General features: G+C 40.4%; 1 protein-coding gene across 4 annotated transcripts in view; it reads right to left on the bottom strand.

The window, feature by feature from the left end:
* LOC135541381 (cadherin-22-like) overlaps window positions 1-22,956 on the bottom strand; it is a 276,477-nt gene that overhangs the window by 84,263 nt on the left and 169,258 nt on the right. For all 4 annotated transcript variants that reach the window (XM_064967581.1, XM_064967580.1, XM_064967583.1 and 1 more), the window contains 4 exons: window positions 16,148-16,315; window positions 13,111-13,298; window positions 6,770-7,026; window positions 3,178-3,314 (listed from right to left, as the gene is read on the bottom strand). In XM_064967581.1, coding sequence (XP_064823653.1) covers window positions 3,178-3,314; window positions 6,770-7,026; window positions 13,111-13,298; window positions 16,148-16,315 — 750 coding nt within the window. The remainder of the gene's footprint in view (window positions 1-3,177; window positions 3,315-6,769; window positions 7,027-13,110; window positions 13,299-16,147; window positions 16,316-22,956) is intronic.

Genomic DNA, 22,956 nt, shown 5'->3' with positions numbered 1-22,956 from the left:
CTGAGCAATGTCAAGAGCTTCGTACACTTGGAAAAGCACAACATGCATCCAATGCATTAAATACAAATGGCTGACATGATACATTGAACACAAAAACAATATTCAAAAGTTCGCTAATATTGCTAAGCAGTCTTGATAAGGACATCACGTAGATTATACAATCACAGACAAATCCCACAAGTCAGTGGCTCTGATTCACATCTGATGTATGATCAGTCTGAAATGTCCTACACAGAGCGTACCATTACAAAATGAATCCTAACAAACTCACCTTCGTCATCATTGGCTCAATGATAAGCATAAATAATTTCCTGTGTTATATAATCTCCCTTCCCATTTGAACTGTTACACAGCCTAACACATAATGTGTTGTGCAAATTAATTCTCAAGTGTTCACATTCATTAGTATGTCGTATCCAATTAGACAAAATGGCCACTATTTGTCATATTTCTATTACTTTTATACAGTTGCAACTTTTCAATACTTCACAAATTCTAAGATATTTCTTTGCGAGGAAGCAGTCTGCACCAGGTCAGGGGCAATGTGAAACCTTCGCTTTAAGTATATTTTCTTGAAAGATAAAGACTTTCAAACTACTCAGGTATCTTTTTACCCTAAGGGTGGGACAAGTATACATTTCCCCCACATCTAACTGTCTCGAAAAAAAAACAGTTTGCAATGTGATATCATACTATCTATCACAGGTCTTTGAAATGATGTGTCAGTCTTGCCGCCCTGATAGGATTCTTCCCCGACAGGTCTGTCAAGAGTCTGCAGAAGATGCAAAAAGCTGCTTTTGACACTACTACTCAGCTCTTTGGTCTCCCATCGAGGGAAGAACTAGATACAGTACACTGCAGAGGGAACCACCTTTATGCTGCCTTCATGCGCAAATCGGTACTAGGAAACTCCAAAATATCTAACAAAGAAAACTGGGGGTACAATGCTTCTAACCAAGTTTCACACTCGTATTTACCACTTGAAAGCTGGTATTGAACAGTTTTGGATGTCTCAAGCTCTGAATTAAGACACGTTCTGGGGATTTTTTAAGCATATGTGAATGCAAACAATTGAGTTGATACCTTGTTGAGATAGGAAGAAAATGCTGTATGACTGCCTCTGAAATGGTGATATAATTCTTAAAGTATAATATGTTTGGTTGTTCTGACCTTGCTCATTACTAATCAGGCTCAATCACCCCTGCAACATGATGACCAACCATGGACCTCATTCAAGAAAGTATTCAACAATGCTGATGTACTGTAGCTAGCAATCACACGGTTTTAATGTCAATAACGGGGTTGGGGGATAATGAGGGGTCATGTTATTTTTCTATAATCTTAAAATGGCCTTGTTCAATTCAACCTTTTGCCACTCCAACCATAACTAGCCGAGGAGTCGTGAAACCAAGTTGCACAAAACTGTTGAAAGAGTTATTTAAAAAAAGTTTTGTTCTGGCCCGTTTGCTGCTTCACTTCTCTTGACTCCTGCTCAATGTGCTCGAGAATCAATGAGCCGCTGGCGATAAGAAACATTTGGAGAGAATCTCTGATGAAGTCAACCGTCGACTTTGTTTGTCTTGGTAAAAAAAAAAAAAAAGCGAAGCAAGGAAGGGCTTTATCTGTCAAGTACAGCCCTGTGTTTATGCCTGATATGGTGCTCAAATGACTCTCTCACACAATTAAATGGCAAATGAACATTAAAATGTGCCTATGTCATAATGTGAGCACAGAGAGAAAGAGCACAATGGCAAACAATTTGTCTTGAGAATTACAACACCAAGCAGATGCTGAAAGACTCCCAAATGCTCATTTGCTCCACATGTTTGAGTGAGAAGTTTGCTTGCAAGGCAAACAAATGTGTCGCGTAGAGCACTTGCAGTAAGAACAATCTCAACCGACCATGAATAATTATATTCGTACATGTATAACTATAACACACAGTATAAGGCTACGTTTTTACACCTAAAGGGATAGTTCACACAACGTATACATTGGTCTCATTACCCTGTAAACAGTCTATGGACGAGTTATGATGACAATCCATGCTTTGGTTTAGTTTCCCTCGTTTCCACATGTTTGAGCCTTTTTTGGCACAAATCCAATTCAAGTCGTGGGACTGAAATGAGCACTTTTAGCGCATCATGTCCAAATCATCAAAAAGTAACTAAAATTGATTGTGAAGCTTAACAAATTTACTTAACGATCATTTAAACATGATGCATGAAAAATGCTAATATATTGTCCCATGACATGAATGGGATTTTGCATACGAAGGCTAAATCTTTAGCATGTGGAAACTGTGCCAGGAAAGCTAAACCAAAGTATGGATTGCTGTCATACCTTGTCCATAAACTTCTTACAGGTTAAGGAAACCAATATGTAATTTTGTAATTTGGGGGAACTATCCCTTTAATGGAGAAAAACAAACACAGAGAGACGTAGAATTCACTGTTGTTGTGCTGAAATGGTTTGTTTCATTCTGTGAGGCCAGGTAGATATTACTAGCCAGATGCAGAATGCAATCTCTTGTGCTTTCAATACAATCCCAACATCACTTCATCTGTCAAAGATTGGAAAAAGTACTCTGTGTATTCCTGTCACTGCACGACGTTTAGTTCTTAGGGTATAAGAATAGCTTGCCAGCAGCTACTCCACCGTCAGGGTATTACATTCTTCATTTTCTTTGCGAATGAAAAAGTATTGAGCATGATGAAACAACGTTACATGTGTTCTGCTTTTATTTTGGATTATGTGACAGCTTGTTGGTGCTGACGATATCTGTCGGTCATCTGTGATTCCATAGCAATATCATAACAATCACTTCACGTAGTGCCTTATTATATATGAAAAGGCAAAACAAACCAAACTTCAGATTAGTATCATATCAGTTACTATAGGGGCAAGGCTGGGTGTTATAAACTGTTATGACAGGTGCTATGTCATTCTTATGATAGTGTTATGTATCATGGCCCTGTATCAGCCTCTCAGTCAAAGGCATATTACCAATTCTTACTTGAAGATATGATAACATTTAAAACATACAGTTATAATGCTTTAAAACAACTTGATATAAGCATTTATGAGCCTTTATAATGACTTATAACAAGGCTTTTAATATGTTATGTCTCTCTATGTATACAATGCAATACACATTCATAGAACTGGAGCATATACCTGCTTCCACTGCTGTCACAGTGATGTTGTGCCAGCCAGCCGTCTCTCGGTCCAGAATTTTGCCCAGGGTGATGGCGCCCGATACTGGATCAATGTGGAAGATCTGCTCCTGGTCTGTACTTCGGTCAATGGAGAACCTGGTAGGGAGAGCGAGAAAAAAGGGGAGTACGTATTTGAACGGTGTAAAATCAATTCTAAACCATCTGCAAGACTTTTTCGGTGGCTGCCCTAACACTGTGGCCCATGGGGATATTGCCCGTTGCCGTTGACATCGGATTATGGCTATACATTAGCATTTTCAAATGTAGGGAAACTGTGAGCCAGATTAAAAAGAGGATGAAAATAATTATCCATTTAGCATCTGTATAGGAAACCTGTCACAGTGCTTGTGTCCCTACTGCACCTACATCCCCAAACAAGTCTGTGGTTTCAGCCCATGCTGGAGGGGAAAAAAATAAATATGAATATTTCATGCTGCACTCCAATGAAAGCAAAATACATTTGCACATCCTTGTGGTTGGCTCCACGAGGAGCGCTCAGAAGAGTATAGAGCCAACAAAACCCTGTGAGTAGTTTATTTTTTTCTCTTGAGCAGGCTCGTGTGCCCGTCGGGACTTTAATGGAATATTATGAGCATAATCATTTCCTTTTCTACCTTTTGGACAAAAAGCTCATCAAAGGGACCAGTAGGGTCTTTGTACAAGTCGTACAAGACAGCTAAAAGGGCTACAGTGAGATGAGCTTCCTGTAGTCTAGGTGTTGAGGTGCATACTGCATCCACAGTTAGATTATTCTAGTTATATTACATTAGAGTCTGCCCGCTCTGAATCTGTAGTCTATACAAGGACCAACAGGTTTCATAGCTGCAACGTTTATACAGAACATCACTACATCAATAAACCGTATAGCTAAGGCTATCATTAAAATGTATTTTACTTATGAAAGAAATAGTGACAAACGGTGACACCTACACAATAATTATGTAAATTACATCAAATTATATTTCAGCTTTCAAAACTGCTATAGTAGTTGGTGAAGGGAAATCATGTAGATATTACCAGATATTACCAGTGCATGATATGCCATCCCTTTAATATATTAATGGAGAAGTACACATTTCCAGAAGATCTGTAAGCACTAAACACAACTACCCAAACACTTCAGTTTCAAGATGCCATTCCATCTTCCTGATAAAGAGCCAAACAAACCAAACAAACACATTTTCTGTTCATATGAGGCCAGATTTTGTTTCCAGAGGCTGTGTTCATTCCTCTGGAACTATTACCCCTTTGGTACAGCGCCCGCTACTGTCTGCTAGTGCCAGCCAGTGTCCAGCAATACCCGATCGGTGCCCTCCGGAGCAGAGTGACAGGAGTGTGGGAGAGAGTGATGGGCCTTTGGGCACCAGGCGTCGGGGTTAGTTCCGTCCAATCGAGATGATTAAAGTGGTACCGATGGGCATGGCGCAGCGCCAGGGTACCCTCGAACCCGTTGGCTCTCGCCTGCCAACAAGCAGGCGGTGGCACTGCCATTGTGTTGTACTTTATTACACCTGGAGCACTTTCAGTTCAGCCTCATGCATTTTTAATAGAGGTAATTTGCACAGCCTGTGTGTGTCGGTGAGCGTGAAGCTCCACTCGCCTCACTGCTATTATTTCTCCACCCAAGACCTGAGGTGGAGGCTCTGGCACAAAATAATATCATTCTGCTCATAAATAGGGATCTGAGCAAACGCACAAAGATGTGTGAGATACTGAGGAATCCTCTAGCGTGGTCAAAAGTCAATGCAGTAGCCTAGAGTAATGTGATTCTGGCATTGTGCAAATGGATGAATCAATGTTTTCATGATTCAAATTGTGTCGTGGAGCGATCTTCCAATTGTGTGTTTATTACCATATTTAAAAAGGAATGTCAAATCCCAAGCTCCATGTACATCTAAACTTGTGTTTGTTGATATAAGATGCCTTATAAATCAGTCCCATAAATGCAGTAATGTAGTCCTTATTTGGGGGTCTTATATGGCATTGTAAACATATGGTCGGGTCATTTGTAGCTATGAACATGTTTCTATTCGTTGAAAGTTTGCTTCTTTACTTGTGAAGCATACATTATACTAATGGTACGTCTTATTATAGCCATATCGCTACCCGTTCATATAGCCATATCTCTACCCGTCTTATAGCCATATCTCTATCCGTTCTTATAGCCATATCTCTACCCGTTCTTATAGCCATATCTCTACCCGTTCTTATAGCCATATCTCTACCAGTTCTTATAGCCATATCTCTACACGTTCTTATAGCCATATCTCTTCATGTTTTTATAGCCATATCTCTACCAGTTCTTATAGCCATATCTCTACCCGTCCTTATAGCCATATCTCTACCCGTCCTTATAGCCATATCACTACCCGTTCTTATAGCCATATCTCTACCCGTTCTTATAGCCATATCTCTACCCGTTCTTATAGCCATATCTCTACCCGTTCTTATAGCCATATCTCTACCCGTTCTTATAGCCATATCTCTACCAGTTCTTATAGCCATATCTCTACCGTTCTTATAGCCATATCTCTTCTTATAGCCATATCTCTACCAGTTCTTATAGCCATATCTCTTCTTATAGCCATATCTCTTCATGTTTTATAGCCTACCCGTTCTTATAGCCATATCACTACCAGTTATTATAGCTATATCTCTACACGTTCTTATAGCCATATCTCTACACGTTCTTATAGCCATATCTCTACCCGTTCTTATAGCCATATCACTACCAGTTATTATAGCCATATCACTTCCAGTTATTATAGCTATATCTCTACACGTTCTTATAGCCATATCTCTACCCGTTCTTATAGCCATATCTCTACCCGTTCTTATAGCCATATCTCTACCAGTTATTATAGCTATATCTCTACACGTCCTTATAGCCATATCTCTACACGTTCTTATAGCCATATCTCTACCCATTCTTATAGCCATATCTCTACCCGTTCTTATAGCCATATCTCTACCTGTTATTATAGCTATATCTCTACCCGTTCTTATAGCCATATCTCTACACGTTCTTATAGCCATATCTCTACCCGTTCTTATAGCCATATCTCTACCCGTTCTTATAGCCATATCTCTACCCGTTCTTATAGCCATATCTCTACCCGTTCTTATAGCCATATCTCTTCATGTTTTATAGCCATATCTCTACCAGTTATTATATTCATATCACTACCAGTTATTATAGCCATCTCTACCCATTCTTATAGCCATATCTCTACCCATTCTTATAGCCATATCACTAACAGTTATTATAGCCATATCTCTTCACGTTCTTATAGCCATATCTCTATTCGTTCTCATAGCCACATCTCTTCGCGTTCTTATAGCCATATCTCTTCATGTTCTTATAGCCATATCTATACCCGTTCTTATAGCCATATCTCTACCAGTTCTTATAACCAGTTCTAGCAGTTCTAGGCTTATCTGTAGGTTTATCTGTAGCAATACGTACATACCCATCTGAAGCAATTAAGAAGAACTATCTGAATGAACTAATAAACTGTATTGGATTTGAAAAAAGGAGTCATGATTCATACCTGACAGGTGCGTTCTCCTTGTCTGGGTCCTTGGCTGTAGCTGTGCCCACCAGCGCACCTAGCCTGGCATCCTCCTGGACCTCCATGATTGCCCCCTCAGCAGGGAGGAAGACAGGCGGCTCGTCCGTGTCAGTTACGCTGACCCGTACGATTGTCTGGTCGCGGAAAGAGCCCAGCTCCAAAAATCGGGGGTCCACGTGCTTGTTGACAGCCTCCACCACCACGTTGTGTGTACGCTTGCTCTCGAAGTCCAGTGGCTGAACGGAGCACAAACAGGGAAGAACTAAAGCAATGACATGTCACTCTAAGGGGAAATAATTCACTCCTCAGGCAAACGCTATAGGGTGCATAAGTGTAAACTGAGCAGATATAAGGATTGCCATGTCTATCAAATACCTAAACAGCAATAAGGAAATCTGAGCTCCACTGCTGTACAAACCTTTTCTATTCATATACTATCAATGCCTTCGGAAAGTATTCACAGCACTACACTCTTTTCACATTTTGTTGCGTTACAAAGTGGGATTCAAATGGATTTATATGTTTGTTTGTTTTTTGTCGCTAATCTACAAAAAATACTTAGTAATGTCAATGTGGAAGAAACATTCTAATATTTGTAAAAAAATTATGAAAAATAAAACACGAATATACAGTGGGGAGAACAAGTATTTGATACACTGCCAATTTAGCATGTTTTCCTACTTACAAAGTATGTAGAGGTCTGTCATTTTTACCATAGGTACACTTTAACTGTGAGAGACGGAATCTAAAACAAAAATCCAGAAAATCACATTGTATGATTTTTAAGTAATTCATTTGTATTTTATTGCATGACGTAAGTATTTGATCACATACCAACCAGTAAGAATTCCGGCTCTCACAGACCTGTTAGTTTTTCTTTAAGAAGCCCTCCTGTTCTCCACTCATTACCTGTATTAACTGCATCTGTTTGAACTCATTACCTGTATAAAAGACACCTGTCCACACACTAAATTAAACAGATTCCAACCTCTCCACAATGGCCAAGACCAGAGAGCTGTGTAAGGACATCAGGGTTAAAATTGTAGACCTGCACAAGGCTGTGATGGGCTACAGGACAATAGGCAAGCAGCTTGGTGAGAAGGCAACAACTGTTGGCGCAATTATTAGAAAATGGAAGAAGTTCAAGATGACGGTCAATCACCCTCGGTCTGGGACTCCATGCAAGATCTCACCTCGTGGGGAATCAATGATCATGAGGAAGGTGAGGGATGAGCCCAGAACTACAAGGCAGGACCTGGTCAATGGCCTGAAGAGAGCTGGGACCACAGTCTCAAAGAAAACCATTAGCAACACACTACACCGTCGTGGATTAAAATCCTTCAGCGCACGCAGGGTCCCCCTGATCAAGCTAGCGCATGTCCAGGCCCGTCTGAAGTTTGCCAATGACCATCTGGATGAACCAGAGGAGGAATGGGAGAAGGTCAAGTGGTCTGATAAGACAAAAACAGAGCTTTTAGGTCTAAACTCACTGTGTTTGGAGGAAGAAGAAGGATGAGTACAACCCCAAGATCACCATCCTTAACCGTGAAGCATGGAGGTGGAAACATCATTCTTTGTGGATGCTTTTCTGCAAAGGGGACAGGACGACTGCACCGTATTGAGGGGAGGATGGATGGGGCCATGTATCGCGAGATCTTGGCCAACAACCTCTTTCCCTCAGTAAGAGCATTGAAGATGGGTCGTGGCTGGGTCTTCCAGCATGACAATGACCCGAAACACACAGCCAGGGCAACTAAGGAGTGGCTCTGTAAGAAGCATCTCAAGGTCCTGGAGTGGCCTAGCCAGTCTCCAGACCTGAACCCAATAGAAAATCTTTGGAGGGAGCTGAGGGAAGTCCGTATTGCCCAGCGACGGCCCCGAAACCTGAAGGATCTGGAGAAGGTCTGTATGGAGGAGTGGGCCAAAATCCATGCTGCAGTGTGTGCAACCTGGTCAAGAACTACAGGAAACGTATAATCTCTGTAATTGCAAACAAAGGTTTCTATACCAAATAATAAGTTCTGCTTTTCTGATGTATCAAATACTTATGTCATGTAATAAAATGCAAATAAATTACTTAAAAATCATACAATGTGATTTTCTGGATTTTTGATTCCGTCTTTCATAGTTGAAGTGTACCTATGATAAAAATGACAGACCTCTACATGCTTTGTAAGTAGGAAAACCTGCAAAATTGGCAGTGTTACAAATACTTGTTCTCCCCACTGTATCTTTATTAGAGAAGTATTCAACCCCCTGAGTCAATACATGTTAGAATCAACATTTGCAGTGATTACAGCTGTGAGTATTTCTGGGTAAGTTTCTGGGCTTTCTAAACCGGATTGTGCAACATTTGCAGTGATTACAGCTGTGAGTATTTCTGGGTAAGTCTCTGGGCTTTCTAAACTGGATTGTGCAACATTTGCAGTGATTACAGCTGTGAGTATTTCTGGGTAAGTCTCTTTCTAAACCGGATTGTGCAACATTTGCCCATTATTCTTTTCAGAATATTTCAAGCTCTGTCAAATTGGTTGTTGATTATTGCTAGACAACCATTTTCAGGTCTTGCTATACATTTTCATAACGATTTCAGTCCAAACTGTGACTCGACCACTCAGGAACATTCACCATCTTCTTGGTAAGCAACTCCAGTGTAGATTTGGCCTTGTGTTTTAGGTTATTGTCCTGCTGAAAGGTGAATTCATCTCCCAGTGTCTGGTGGAAAGCAAAATGAACCAGGTTTCCCTCTAGGATTTTGCCTGTACTTAGCTCCATTCCGTTTACCTTTTAATTCCGAAAATCTCCCCAGTCCTTAACAATTACAAGCATACCCATAACATGATGCAACCACCACTATGCTTGAAAATATGGAGAGTGGTACTTAGTAATGTGTTGTATTGGATTTTGTAAGGACAAAAAGTTAATTGCTTTGCCACATTTTTTCAGGATTACTTTTGTGCCTTGTTGCAAACAGAATGCATGTATTGGAATATTTTCCTTCTTTAACAAAAAAAATATTATATATATATATTTTTTTTTTTCGGCCTTTACGATTAAAGCCCATAATAACACATGAAATAACACATTAATGAATGGTAAAAAAAAGAGTACACAAATAAATTTAAAAAGGAATGAGGTCTTGAAGTGTCTTCTTTCCTATATTTAGAAGATACAAGAAAGCTCAGTGTTCGTGAGTCTCACCTTTCTATAGTGAGGTGATATTAGTTTGTAGCTCAAACGGTTCGGACACCACAGACAGAAGTTGGCACATCAGCGTTACCGTCTTCAGACGAGTCCCGTGACACTTGTTGGGTCCGTAGAGCAAAATGAAGAACAACATCGTCTTCGTGAGAGTCTCCCCTTTCCATAGAGGGGCGTCACGTTCTGACCTTAGTTCCTTTTTACGTCTTTATTTTAGTTGGTCAGGGTGTGAGTTGGGGTGGGCATTCTATGTTATTTTTCTATGTTTTGTTCTGTTGTTATATTTCTATGTGTTTGGCCTAGTATGGTTCTCAATCAGAGGCAGGTGTCAGTCGTTGTCTCTGATTGGGAGCCATATTTAGGTAGCCTACTTTCTATTGTGTTTTGTGGGTGGTTGTATCCTGTGTTAGTGTTTTCACCATAATGGACTGTTTCAGATGTTTGTTTGTACTTTTGCTATTTTGTTCAGTGTTCTGTTGATTTATTAAATATATCATTATGGACACTTACCACGTTGCGCATTGGTCTGATCATTGCTACTCCTCCTCTGAAGAAGAGGAATTCCGTTACAAGGGGTCATAATAGTTAAGCCAAACCGTTCGGACGATACAGACATTTTGTGTGAAGATGGATTTTCTGGATGTCTCATGGTCTGACAAACTCCGCTGTACTGTAGCTCGGGCACTGATCTAGGCGTATGAAAAAGGCTGATATAGGCGGATGAAAAAAACCTGATATCTCTAGCTTTAAACTGATGGATTTTGATGGGGATTTTTGTATCTTACTTACTGTATATGGAATCATGACTGTTAAGGATTAAAGTCACCATTGGCCTCATTGTGAAATCCCTGAGCCGTTTCCTTCCTCTCCGGGGCATTGGAAAACCTCCCTGGTCTTTGTGGTTAATCTGTATTTGAAATTCACTGCTCGTCTGAGGGACCTTACAGATACTTGTATGTGTGGGGTACAGAGATGAGGTAGTCATTCAAAAATCATGTTAATCACTATTATTGCACACAGAGTGAGTCCATGCAACTTACCGTGAGTCCATGCAACTTACACATTTTTACTCCTGAACTTATTATGGCTTGCCAGAACAAAGGGGTTGAAAACTTATTGACTTAAGACACTTCAGGATTTCATTAACTTGTAAAAATGGTGAAATACATAATTCCACTTTGATATTATGGGGTATTGTGTGTAGGCCAGTGACAAACAAACATCTCTATTTAATCTATTTTAAATTCAGGCTAAAACAGCAACATTTGGAAAAAGTCTAGGGGTGTGACGTAAATACTTTCTGAAGGCACTGACTGTATCGTATACATACAGTACTAGTCAAAAGTTTGGACACATCTGCTCATTCAAGGGTTTTCTTTATTTTTTTACTATTTTCTACATTGTAGAATAATAGTGAAGATATCAAAACTATGAAATAATGCATTTGGAATCATGCAGTATCCAAAAAACTGTTAAACAAATCAAAATATATTTTATATTTGAGATTCTTCAAAGTAGCCACCCTTTGCCTTGATGACAGCTTTGACAACACACTCTTGGAATTCTCTCAACCAGCTTCATGAGGTAGTCACCTGGAATGCAATTTGATTAACAGGTGTGCCTTGTTAAAGGTACATTTGTGGAATTTCTTTCCTTCTTAATGTGTTCGAGCCAATCAGTTGTGCTGTGACATGGTAGGGGTGGGTGGTAACCAGAAGATATCCCTATTTGGTAAAAGACCAAGTCCATATTATGGCAAGAACAGCTCAAATAAGCAAAGAAAAACAACATTCCATCATTACTTTAAGATGTGAAAATGTCAAGTTTCAACAAGTGCAGTCGCAAAAACCATCAAGGGCTATGAGGATACTTGCTCTCATGAGGACCGCCACAGGAAAGGAAGACCCAGAGTTACCTCTGTTGCAGAGGATAAGTTCATTAGAGTTACCAACCTTAGAAATTGCAGTCCCAAAAATTGCTTCACAGGGTTCAAGTAACAGAAACATCTCAACATCAACTGTTCAGAAGAGACTGTGTTAGTCAGGCCTTCATGGTCGAATTGCTGCAAAGAAACTACAACTAAAGGACACCAATAAGAAGATGAAACTTCCTTGGGCCAAGAAACACTGGCAATGAACATTAGACCGGTGGAAATTTTTCCTTTGCTCTGATGAGTACAAAATGGAGATTTTTGGTTCCAACCGCCGTGTCTTTGTGAGACAGAGTAGGTGGACGGATAATCTCCACATGTGAAGTTCGCACCGTGAAGCATGGAGGAGGAGGTGTGATGGTGCTTTGCTGGTGACACTGTCTGTGATTTTTGCTGGTGACACTGTCTGTGATTTATTTATAATTCAAGGCACACTTAACCAGAATGGCTAACACAGCATTCTGCAGCGATACGCCATCCCATCTGATTTGCAGTTAGTGGAACTATCATTTGTTTTTCAACCGGAAAATGACCCAAAACAACTCCAGGCTGTGTAAGGGTCATTTGACCAAGGAGGAGAGTGATGGAGTACTGCATCAGATGACCTGACCCCCACAATCACCCAACCTTAACCCAATTGAGATGGTTTGGGATGAGTTGGACAGCAGAGTGAAGGAAAAGCAGCCAACAAGTGCTCAACATACATGTATGTGGGAACTCCTTCAAGACTGTTGGAAAAGCATTCCAAGTGAAGCTGGTTGAGAGAATGCGAAGAGTGTTCAAAACTGTCATCAAGGCAAAGGGTGGCTACTTTGAAGAATCTAAAATATAAATATAAAATACATGCTATAACATTTGCAAATCTCTGTAAGCAACCAATACATTTTGATTTGATTTAACTCAAATGCTCCGACTTAAACATTACAATGGCTGGAGCAGAGGGCAGCCGCAGTGCCCAATGAGCAGTTTAGGTCCTTGCTCAAGGAAAAATTGGCGATAGGTGGCACCTGAGATATTACTGCCAGCAACCCTCCAGTTGCCTGCTCACTCCAGACAGATTTTTTCCCGCAAAGTCAGCACTGGGATTTTAACCGGCAACCCTCCGGTTGCTGGCCCGCTATATTAACCTCGAGGCTATCGCTGGCCCCAAATCCAAACTGATCTCAAATCAGCTTCATTCTACTCCCACCTTTTTGATAGTGATGACGGCTTCCTGTGTGTCTCCGTCGGTGGTAACCTTGAAGAGTTCCCCGCCCTCCTCGTCTTTGATCAGGTAGCTCATGTCCGTGTTCTCCCCCATGTCTGCGTCCGTGGCGATCACCCTCCCCACCGGCGTCCCCACGGCCGCCCCCTCAGACACCGAAAACTGGTACATCTCTGATGGAGGGGAATGGGGAGTAGGTGGAAAAGGAGGGAAGAAGAGGAGAGATAATGGAAGAGGGTGAAGAGAAAGATGACAGGAGTGTGGAGGATGAAGATTACGGGAAGGGAGATGACAGGGAGGAGGAAGAGAAGGAGAAGGTTAACGAGAAGGTGTAGAGGTAGAGTAGATGGTGAAAATGATTGGAAGGAAGTGGAAGAAGGACAAATGTATTCAATACATACAAGCCCACCATTTACTGTATGTAAGAGCACTCTTCCCATTGCCAAGACAATTCAGCAAAAAGAGAATTCACCCAGGATTTTTATTCTGTAGAGCCAACTTAGTTGCTCATGAATCCACCCACCCCCAATGCTTGACCCTTAACCCAATTGGCCCTCAGAATTCCCTTTAAGTAATGCACTGGATCTTTGCTCATGTTTGAACAAGGCTAGACCAAGGCACTATGCGATTATGTTAACCACGTCTGGTAAAGATGCTGACCCCGGGTGATCATTGGCAAGGCATGGAGTCTATGTATGGAAGGTTTTACGCTTACTCTTTCAATATCCTCCTGTAAAATTTCCAAAATAGACCTTCTAATCAACTTTTTGTTGACCACAGCACTTCCACAGCACAAAGCCACATTTTGTGTGAGATGTCAGCGCAGGGGTCAATTACATTTCAATTCAGTCAATTCAAAACGGAAATTACAATTACAATTTTCCTCAATGATACCCTATGAAAATATTTAGTTGGAATTGCAATTTCTGTTTAATTCCTGAATGAAGGAAATTTAAATGTAATTGACCCCAACCCTGTAGGACGCATAAATAAAACAGCTGAACATGACACACAACCCTGTTCTTTTCTAATAAATGTATGTATCCTCGAACCGCAGACAGCATTTCGAAAGGAAGTTATAGAAGAGAGAAAATCACATAGGTGACAGCCAGGAAACGAAATTAGATTATGTGAGACAAAGCTATGAGACCGTCACGACTGGAGCGTCACGACACTTGAACTTAGACAGAGCTCTCTTAGCTTGAATAACATGCATTGTTGTTTATCTCAAAAAAGTGGGAAAGAGCAATAACACCGCTATTCATAGGCTATAGAGTCTGGTGTCTTAACAGGAAGTACCTGTTTCTGTCATTCGTTATGAGCTAGTTATATGCAGAGGTTTTACAAAAGAACTAAACATGCAATTCCACTAAGATGTCCAGGGTACAGTAGAAAGGGATGTTGAAGTTTCTAAATCATGTACAAGCGTCATAGGTAAGATTTCCCCCAGCAGGAAATACAGATTAAAGTAAAACATCCTTTTACTGAGCACCATTGTGAAATGTACAATGAAATATAATACACATTTGAACTGGAATTTGTATTTTTTTTGCTGTAGCGAGAAGTACAAGCTGGGTCCAAATTGGTTCACCTGAGATTCATTTATCAAATACAATCTGAGAAATCAAATAGAAAAGTTTCAGAATTCTAAATGATTACAAAGCATTTTTACAGTCTAAGTTCCTGATTAAATAGGTAGGAAGGAAAGGCTCCTGTAGTAATGCATCCATTTTAACATTCAATATGATCTGCTGTTTTAAACAGTAAGAACAGCCTGGGTAACATTGTGAAACAAAGTAGCTGGATCATCAACTTAACTGACCTTTCAGACCGTTCTCACCTGTAGTATCAGCCACCAGTGACACTCACTCATGGCACAATACATTCTGAGGGACACACAGCAGCCCTTGTTTGATGAATTTATGTTGCTTCTCTCAAAGCGCAGATACAGACTCCCCATGTTCAAAACTAAAAGGTCTAAACTTCATGCCAGCTGCTATCAGCTTTCTCCATAAGCTGTATTGTTATTGCTAGCTGTGTACATATTGCTGTATGCATTGCTTTGGTATATATTTATATTCATGTGTTCAATGTGTTTTTACTACGTGCTACAAAATGAATTGCTCCCCGGGGATAATAAACACTCTACTAGTATTCAAACAGTGTTCTGTATATTGACCATAATGTTATTACATTATGGCCTTTGACCTTTCTCCAGCTGATAAATAACGGATGTCCCCAACATAAATCCATACCACTGGAATGTTAAAATTGTTAAATCGGCTCCATCTTATCGTATGCAGACATATGGAAACTCCCAAAACCGCTTTCATCAGATGATTGCCTAACCCTTCTTAGCGGAGTGTTTGACAGGTGGATAAATATAAGTGAAATGATTTTCTCAGAGTGCTTCTGACCACTCCATGTAGTCCATTGCTTCTATTACTGATGGGGTACTTCTATTACTGATGGGGGTACTTCTATTACTGATCGGGTTCTTCTATTACTGATGGGGGTACTTATATTACTGATGGGGGTATTTCTATTACAGATGGGGTACTTCTATTACTAATGGGGTACTTCTATTACTGATGGGGGTACTTCTATTACTGATGGGGGTACTTATATTACTGATGGGGTACTTCTATTACTGATGGGGGTACTTCTATTACTGATGGGGTACTTCTATTACTGATGGGGTACTTCTATTACTGATGGGGTACTTCTATTACTGATGGGGTACTTCTATTACTGATGGGGTACTTCTATTACTGATGGGGTACTTCTATTACTGATGGGGGTACTTATATTACTGATGGGGTTCATCTATTACTGATGGGGTACTTCTATTACAGATGGGGTACTTCTATTACTAATGGGGTACTTCTATTACTGATGGGGGTACTTCTATTACTGATGGGGGTACTTCTATTACTGATGGTGGTACTTCTATTACTGATGGGGTACTTCTATTACTGACTGGTGCAAGTTCACCGCTGCCATCAATATGAGAGTGACTCACTCTGCGGAAAGCGTGGTGGGTTGTCATTAACATCTGTGATCACTATGGTCACCGTGGTGGAGCCGGAAAGACCACCCATTTGGCCTGCCATATCAGTTGCCATGACGACCAGCTCATAGCGATCCTGCGTCTCCCGGTCCAGATCTGCCACAGCCGTCCGAATCAGTCCTGATAAGAGAGAGAGAGATCCAAGGGAAAGGTCAAGTTAGCTATTAGCTCTCATATACGATAGCCTGTTACATCTTCTCTGGTCGCAAATATCAAGTTCAGCTAAGCACTCTATGACTGAGTTTACACAGGCAGCCCAATTCTGATCTTTTTTTCACTAATTGGTATTTTTACCAAACATATCAGCTCTGAAAAAGACCTGATGTGAAAAGATTGGATGTGATTAGTCAAAAGACCAATTAGCGTATTTTTTTTTTTTTTGAATTGGGCTTCCTGTGTGAACACAGCCTATTAGATCCATGCACAGATCCTTACGGCTGAGCTCTATTAAAATTCATAATATATATGGGCCAAAATGGAGGCACACACAATTGAAGAATGAGGCTTATGTTCCGTCAAAAAAGCCTGTGCACGTCTTTCTCTGGAAGTCGGAGAGGAGTGGATTTAAGAGAGAAAACCACAACAATCTCATGAGTTGTCTTAATCCTACTCCAGTGAGCATTTTGTTCCGATGCTTTAACAACGCCCTTGGAGTACAGACCTACTGCTGTGTTTAGCCAGGTTTATGTTTCTACTGAAGTAACTATAGTTGGAAGTGGATTAGTCTGAGGTAAAAAAACAATGGAACTTTGGTGGCCCCCTTCTATTTCATACCGGTATGAACAAATATACAATATTTTGCCAGTGATAAGACTTGGAATTGTCTTAATCTCACATTTGTTCTGATAGATATAATGTCACTGTGTATCCCTCTCCTAAACAGTACGTTAAGTTATTAGCATCTACATTTGGGCATTTCCATATCAGTACAATCCCTGGAGTTGAAAGGGGTTAAACTAATCTGAAGACAACATGACTGAGGTCAGATCACCATAACTAATTTACATGGTGGACATTCTAAAACCATGACAGTGTATTGACAAATACCAGCTTATTGTAGTTCGAGGAGCAACATGTGTATTTTCTCCAATCAATATGTTTCCCCTTTACCTTCCAAGGTATGTTTCTCCAAGAACCTGGTGGAAAATAACGTCCCCGTACCATTGGCAGTATACAGCCAGAGCTCAATCTGAATTACATCCTCAGCTAACACTTTATTTGGATAGTCCATCTGTAGATGCTCTATCAGTAACATTTCAACTAACTATCTACTAAACCTAGCTCTAACCTTGACCCTTATCCTAACCCCAAACTTAACCCTTACCCTAAACCTAGCCTAATCTTAACCCTTACTCTTATTCTAAACTTAACTCTAACCGTAGCAAGCAGTTGCTTATCAACAGATAGTTTGTTGATATAATCCGGACTATCCAAAGTGTGACCCATCCTCCGGGCTAAGTACAATATTTTAAAACAGAAGAGAAAATAGAAAACCAGGGCAACTGGTGAAATTCTGCTCCTTTCAATGCAATTTCCACCCATATATATTTAGATACAGATCCTAGACTCACAATGAACCACATGAATCTCCTCTTTGTGCCACACTGGGTTCAAAGGCCTTCTGTTTAATTTTTCTGTATTTAATTATCTGTATATGTTATGTATGTGCAACAGTGTTCCTTCCGTCCTTCTCCTCTTCCCTACCTGGGCTCGAACCAGGGACCCTTGGCACACATCGACACCAGTCAACCTCGAAGCATCGTTAATTATTGCTCCACAAAAGCCACAGCCCTTGCAGAACAAGGGAAACAACCACTTCAAGGTCTCAGAGCAAGTGACGCCACCGATTGAAACTCTATTATTAGAGCGCACCCCGTTAACTAGCTATCCATTTCAAACCGATTACATATGTATGTATTTACAGTGGCTTGCAAAAAGCATTCACCCCCTTGGCATTTTTCCTATTTTGTTGCCTTAAAAAATGGAATTAAAATAGATTATTTTGGGGGGGTGGTATCTTTTGATTTACACAACATGCCTACCACTTTGAAGATGTAACATATTTTTTATTGTGAAACAAGCAAGAAATAAGACAAAAAAACAGAGAACTTGAGCTTGCATAACTATTCAAGTCAAGTTAAGTTAAGCAAGTGTCTTGAGGTATGACTCTACAAGCTTGGCACATCTAGCCACTGGGATTTTTGCAGATTCTTCAAGGCAAAACTGCTCCAGCTCCTTCAAGTTGGATGGGTTCTGCTGGTGCACAGCAATCTTTAAGTCATACCACAGAATCTCAATTGGATTGGGCTTTGACTAGGTAATTCCAAGACATTTAAATGTTTCCCTTTAAACCATTTGAGTGTTGCTTTAGTAGTATGCTGAGGGTCATTGTCCTGCTGGTAGGTGAACCACCGCCCCTGTCTTATATCTCTGGAAGACAAACAAGTTTCCCTCAAGAATTTCCCTGTATTTAGCGACATACATCATTCCCTCAATTCTGACCAGTTTCCCTGCCGATGAAAAACATCCCCACAGCATGATGCTGCCACCACCATGCTTCACTGTCTGTGGGGGTGGTGTTCTCAGGGTGATTAGAGGTGTTGGGTTTGTGCCAGACATAGCATTTACCTTGAAGGCCAAAAAGCTCAATTTGTGTCTCATCTGACCAGAGTATCTTCTTCCATATGCCTTCTGGCGAACACCAAACATGTTTGCACATTTTTTTCTTCAAGAAATTGTTTTTTTTCTGGCCACTCTTCCATAGAGCCCAGCTCTGAGGAGTGTACAGCTTATGGACAGATAATCCAATCTCCGATGTGGAGCTTTGCAGCTCCTTCAGGGTTATCTTTGGTCTTTTTGTTGTATCTCTGATTAATGCCCTCCTTGCCTGGTCCGTGAGTTTTGGTGGGCGGCCCTCTCTTGGCAGGTTTGTTGTGGTACCGTATTCGTTCCGATTTTTTATAATGGATTTAAAGGTGCTCTGTGGGATGTTCAAAGTTTCAGATTTTTTTTTATAACCCAACCCTGATCTGTACTTCTCCACAACTTTGTCCCTGACCTGTTTGGAGAGCTCCTTGGTCTTCATGGTGCTGCTTGCTTAGTTGTGTTGCAGACTCTGGGGCCTTTCAGAACAGGTATAAACAGTTGAAATCCTAAGTTTACATACACCTTAGCCAAATACATTTAAACTCAGTTTTTTACAATTCCTGACAATTAATCCGAGTAAAAATTGCCTGTCTTGGGTCAGTTAGGATCACCACTTACTTTTAAGAATGCGAAATGTCAGAATAATAGTAGAGAGAATGATTTACTTCAGCTTTTATTTATTTCATTACATTCCCACTGGGTCAGACGTTTACATACACTCAATTAGTATTTTGTAGAATTGCCTTTAAATTGTTTAACTTGGGTCCAATGTTTCGGGTTAGCCTTCCACAAACTTCCCACAATAGGTTTTTTGGCCCATTCCTCCTGACAGAGAGGAATGAACTGAGTCAGGTTTCTAGGCCTCCTTGCTCGCACACACTTTTTTCAGTTCTGCCTACAACTGTTCTATAGGTTTGAGGTCAGGGCTTTGTGATGGCCACTCCAATACCTTGAATTTGTTGTCCTTAAGCCATTTTGCCACAACTTTGGAAGTATGTCAATGTCATTGTATGTCATTGTCCATGTGGAAGACCCATTTGCAACCAAGCTCTAACTTCCTGACTGATGTCTTGAGATGTTGCTTCAATATATCCACATACTTTTACCTCCTCATGATGTCATCTATTTTGTCCCTCCTGCAGCAAAGCACCCCCACAACATGATGCTGCCACCCCTGTGCTTCACGGTTGGGATGGTGTTCTTCAACTTGCAAGCCTCCCCCTTTCTCCTCCAAACACAACGATGGTCATTATGGCCAAACAGTTATATTTTTGTTTCATCAGACCAGAGGACATTTCTCCAAAAAGTACAATCTTTGTCCCCATTTGCAGTTGCAAACCGTAGTCTGGCTTTTTTATGGCGGTTTTGGAGCAGTGGCTTCTTCCTTGCTGAGCGGCCTTTCAGGTTATGTCGATATAGGACTTGTTTAACTGTGGATATAGATACTTTTGTACCTGTTTCCTCCAGCATCTTCACAAGGTCCTTTGCTGTTGTTCTGGGATTGATTTGCACTTTTCGCACCAAAGTAGATTCATCTCTCGGCGACAGAACGCGTCTCCTTCCTGATGCCTGAAGGGTCCCATGGTGTTTATACTTGTGTACTATTGTTTGTATAGATGAACGTGGTGCCTTCAGGTGTTTGGAAATTGCTCCCAAGGATGAACCAGACTTGTGGAGGTCTTGGCTGATTTATTTTGATTTTCCTATGATGTCAAGCACTGAGTTTGAGTCACCTCTAATTGACTCAAATGATGTCAATTAGCCTATCAGAAGCTTCTAAAGCCATGGCATAATTTTCTGGAATTTTCCAAGCTGTCTAAAGGCACAGTCAACTTAGTGTATGTAAACTTCTGACCCACTGGAATTGTGATAGAGTGAATTGAAATAACCTGTCTGTAAACAATTGTTGGAAAAATTACTTGTGTCATGACAAAAGTAGATGTCCTAACCCTACTTGCCAAAACTATAGTTTGTTAACAAGAAATTTGTGGAGTGGTTGAAAGCCGAGTTTTAATGACTCCAAACTATGTTCCAACTTCAACTCTATATACTGTGATTATGTGACACTTAGATTGCACATTGTACTTTATTTAACTAATTATGTATTTTTTTCCCACCTTTATTTAACCAGGTAGGCAAGTTGAGAACATGTTCTCATTTACAATTGCGACCTGGCCAAGATAAAGCAAAGCAGTTCGATACATACAATGACACAGAGTTACACATGGAGTAAAACAAACAAACAGTCAATAATACAGTATAAACAAGTCTATATACGATGTGAGAAAATGAGGTGAGATAAGGGAGGTAAAGGCAAAAATAGGCCATGGTGGCAAAGTAAATACAATATAGCAAGTAAAACACTGGAATGGTAGATTTGCAATGGAAGAATGTGCGAAGTAGAAATAAAAATAATGGGGTGCAAAGGAGCAAAAATAAATAAATAAATGAAATACAGTAGGGAAAGAGGTAGTTGTTTGGGCTAAATTATAGGTGGGCTATGTACAGGTGCAGTAATATGTGAGCTGCTCTGACAGTTGGTGCTGTGACTTCTGAAGGTGATTGGTTGCACCAGATCGTATTGAGGGGCTTCATAGTAAAGGGGGGAATACTTATGCAAGCACCTCTTTTCCGTTTTTATTTTTATTTTATTTTTTTAAATAAGTATTTTTTTAAATTTCACTAGACTATTTTGTCTATGTCCATTACATGAAATCCAAATAAAAATCTGTTTAAATTACAGGTTGTAATGCAACAAATAGGAAAAACGCCAAGGGGGATGAATACTTTTGCAAGGCACTGTATGTATGCATGTGTGTGTATATGTATGTATGCTTGTATGTATGTATGAATATATATTATTTTACTGCTCTAGGGTTGTAATTATTTGTTTGTGTCAATTAATTATTTGTTTATGTGTCAAGTTTGTTTATTTGTCAGTTAACCTCATAAGGGATGGGTTGCCAATTTCATACAAAAATAAAATGTAATTCATTCATTCATGATAAACTGAACGAGATGGCAATGGGAAGAGTCTACTCTCTGGTCAAATAGCGGGAGCCAAACTCTATTCCCTAGCGGGTTATCCACATCAAATTCTATTGTTGCCCTGCCTTAGTTGATGGCACCTCTCCCAGTGCCTTGCATTGTGCTACTCAGCTAGACACACAACTTAGAGATTGCACTCACATTTAACATCAGGTAGCTGCAGGCAAAGCTTGTATGTCAGCATACTGTGCATAGGAAAATTCATCGGCAGGATATGGAGGCACATAATAATAGCTTTCAATAACCAAGGGCATGGGGAGCATCAGAAATACATATTTTTGCATCAGGTCTTTCTTAGTCAGAACTTATTCAACTCAATCAAATGTTTCTTGACTGCTAACATTTGTAACATATATTGCACATCAATTGTCAATGACTATGAGTCCTGTGTATTTGCCTGTTAGTCGTTTCGGATAAGACCGTCTGCTACAGTAAATGACCAACATGTAAATGTATTTGTATGACAGTGTCTGAGAGCAGAGTGCCAGGTAGTTATGTCTCTTTCCTAGAAATGTATGGAATATAATTTAATAGAATCCTCAGGCTTTTCATCCTGAGAAGAAGCTCACTTGAACTTCAATACCAAATACCACTCTGAAGTTCAAATACATTCAAATGACTGCAACTTTCGAAACATCCCTCAGACATTGGCCATTGATCATATTCTGGTCATGTATCTGGAACGGAGAAAAATATAGTGAGGGATTAACACTCTTCTGAATGACTGGGGCGACATTAATGAGGGGAAATTCACAGCTGCTCTGTTCTCTTGATGACCTCTACCCCCCACACCTATTTGAATGGTTAATGTCGATAAAAAAAGAAGGGGAGGGGGGGGGGACAAGAGTTGGTACGATCTGCAAGTCTCCAGGCCAACGTTGCCGAGACAAGGCCATTTATCATCTAGGCACTAGGGCCAACCGAATCAAAGTGGGGAGACAAAAAAAAAGGAATCATTAAAAGTTTAGTGCTGCTCCCAGGAGGACATTTGCAGGCAACACAAACCTTGGGATATGCCTGAGAGACTACGATTTAAGCCCAGGTACAGGCCCTCAGACCAAAAGGGA

The sequence above is a fragment of the Oncorhynchus masou genome, chromosome 6 (assembly GCF_036934945.1).
Source record: "Oncorhynchus masou masou isolate Uvic2021 chromosome 6, UVic_Omas_1.1, whole genome shotgun sequence".
In the NCBI taxonomy this organism is placed as follows: domain Eukaryota; kingdom Metazoa; phylum Chordata; class Actinopteri; order Salmoniformes; family Salmonidae; genus Oncorhynchus; species Oncorhynchus masou.
This window is presented reverse-complemented; position numbering and strand designations above follow the sequence as displayed.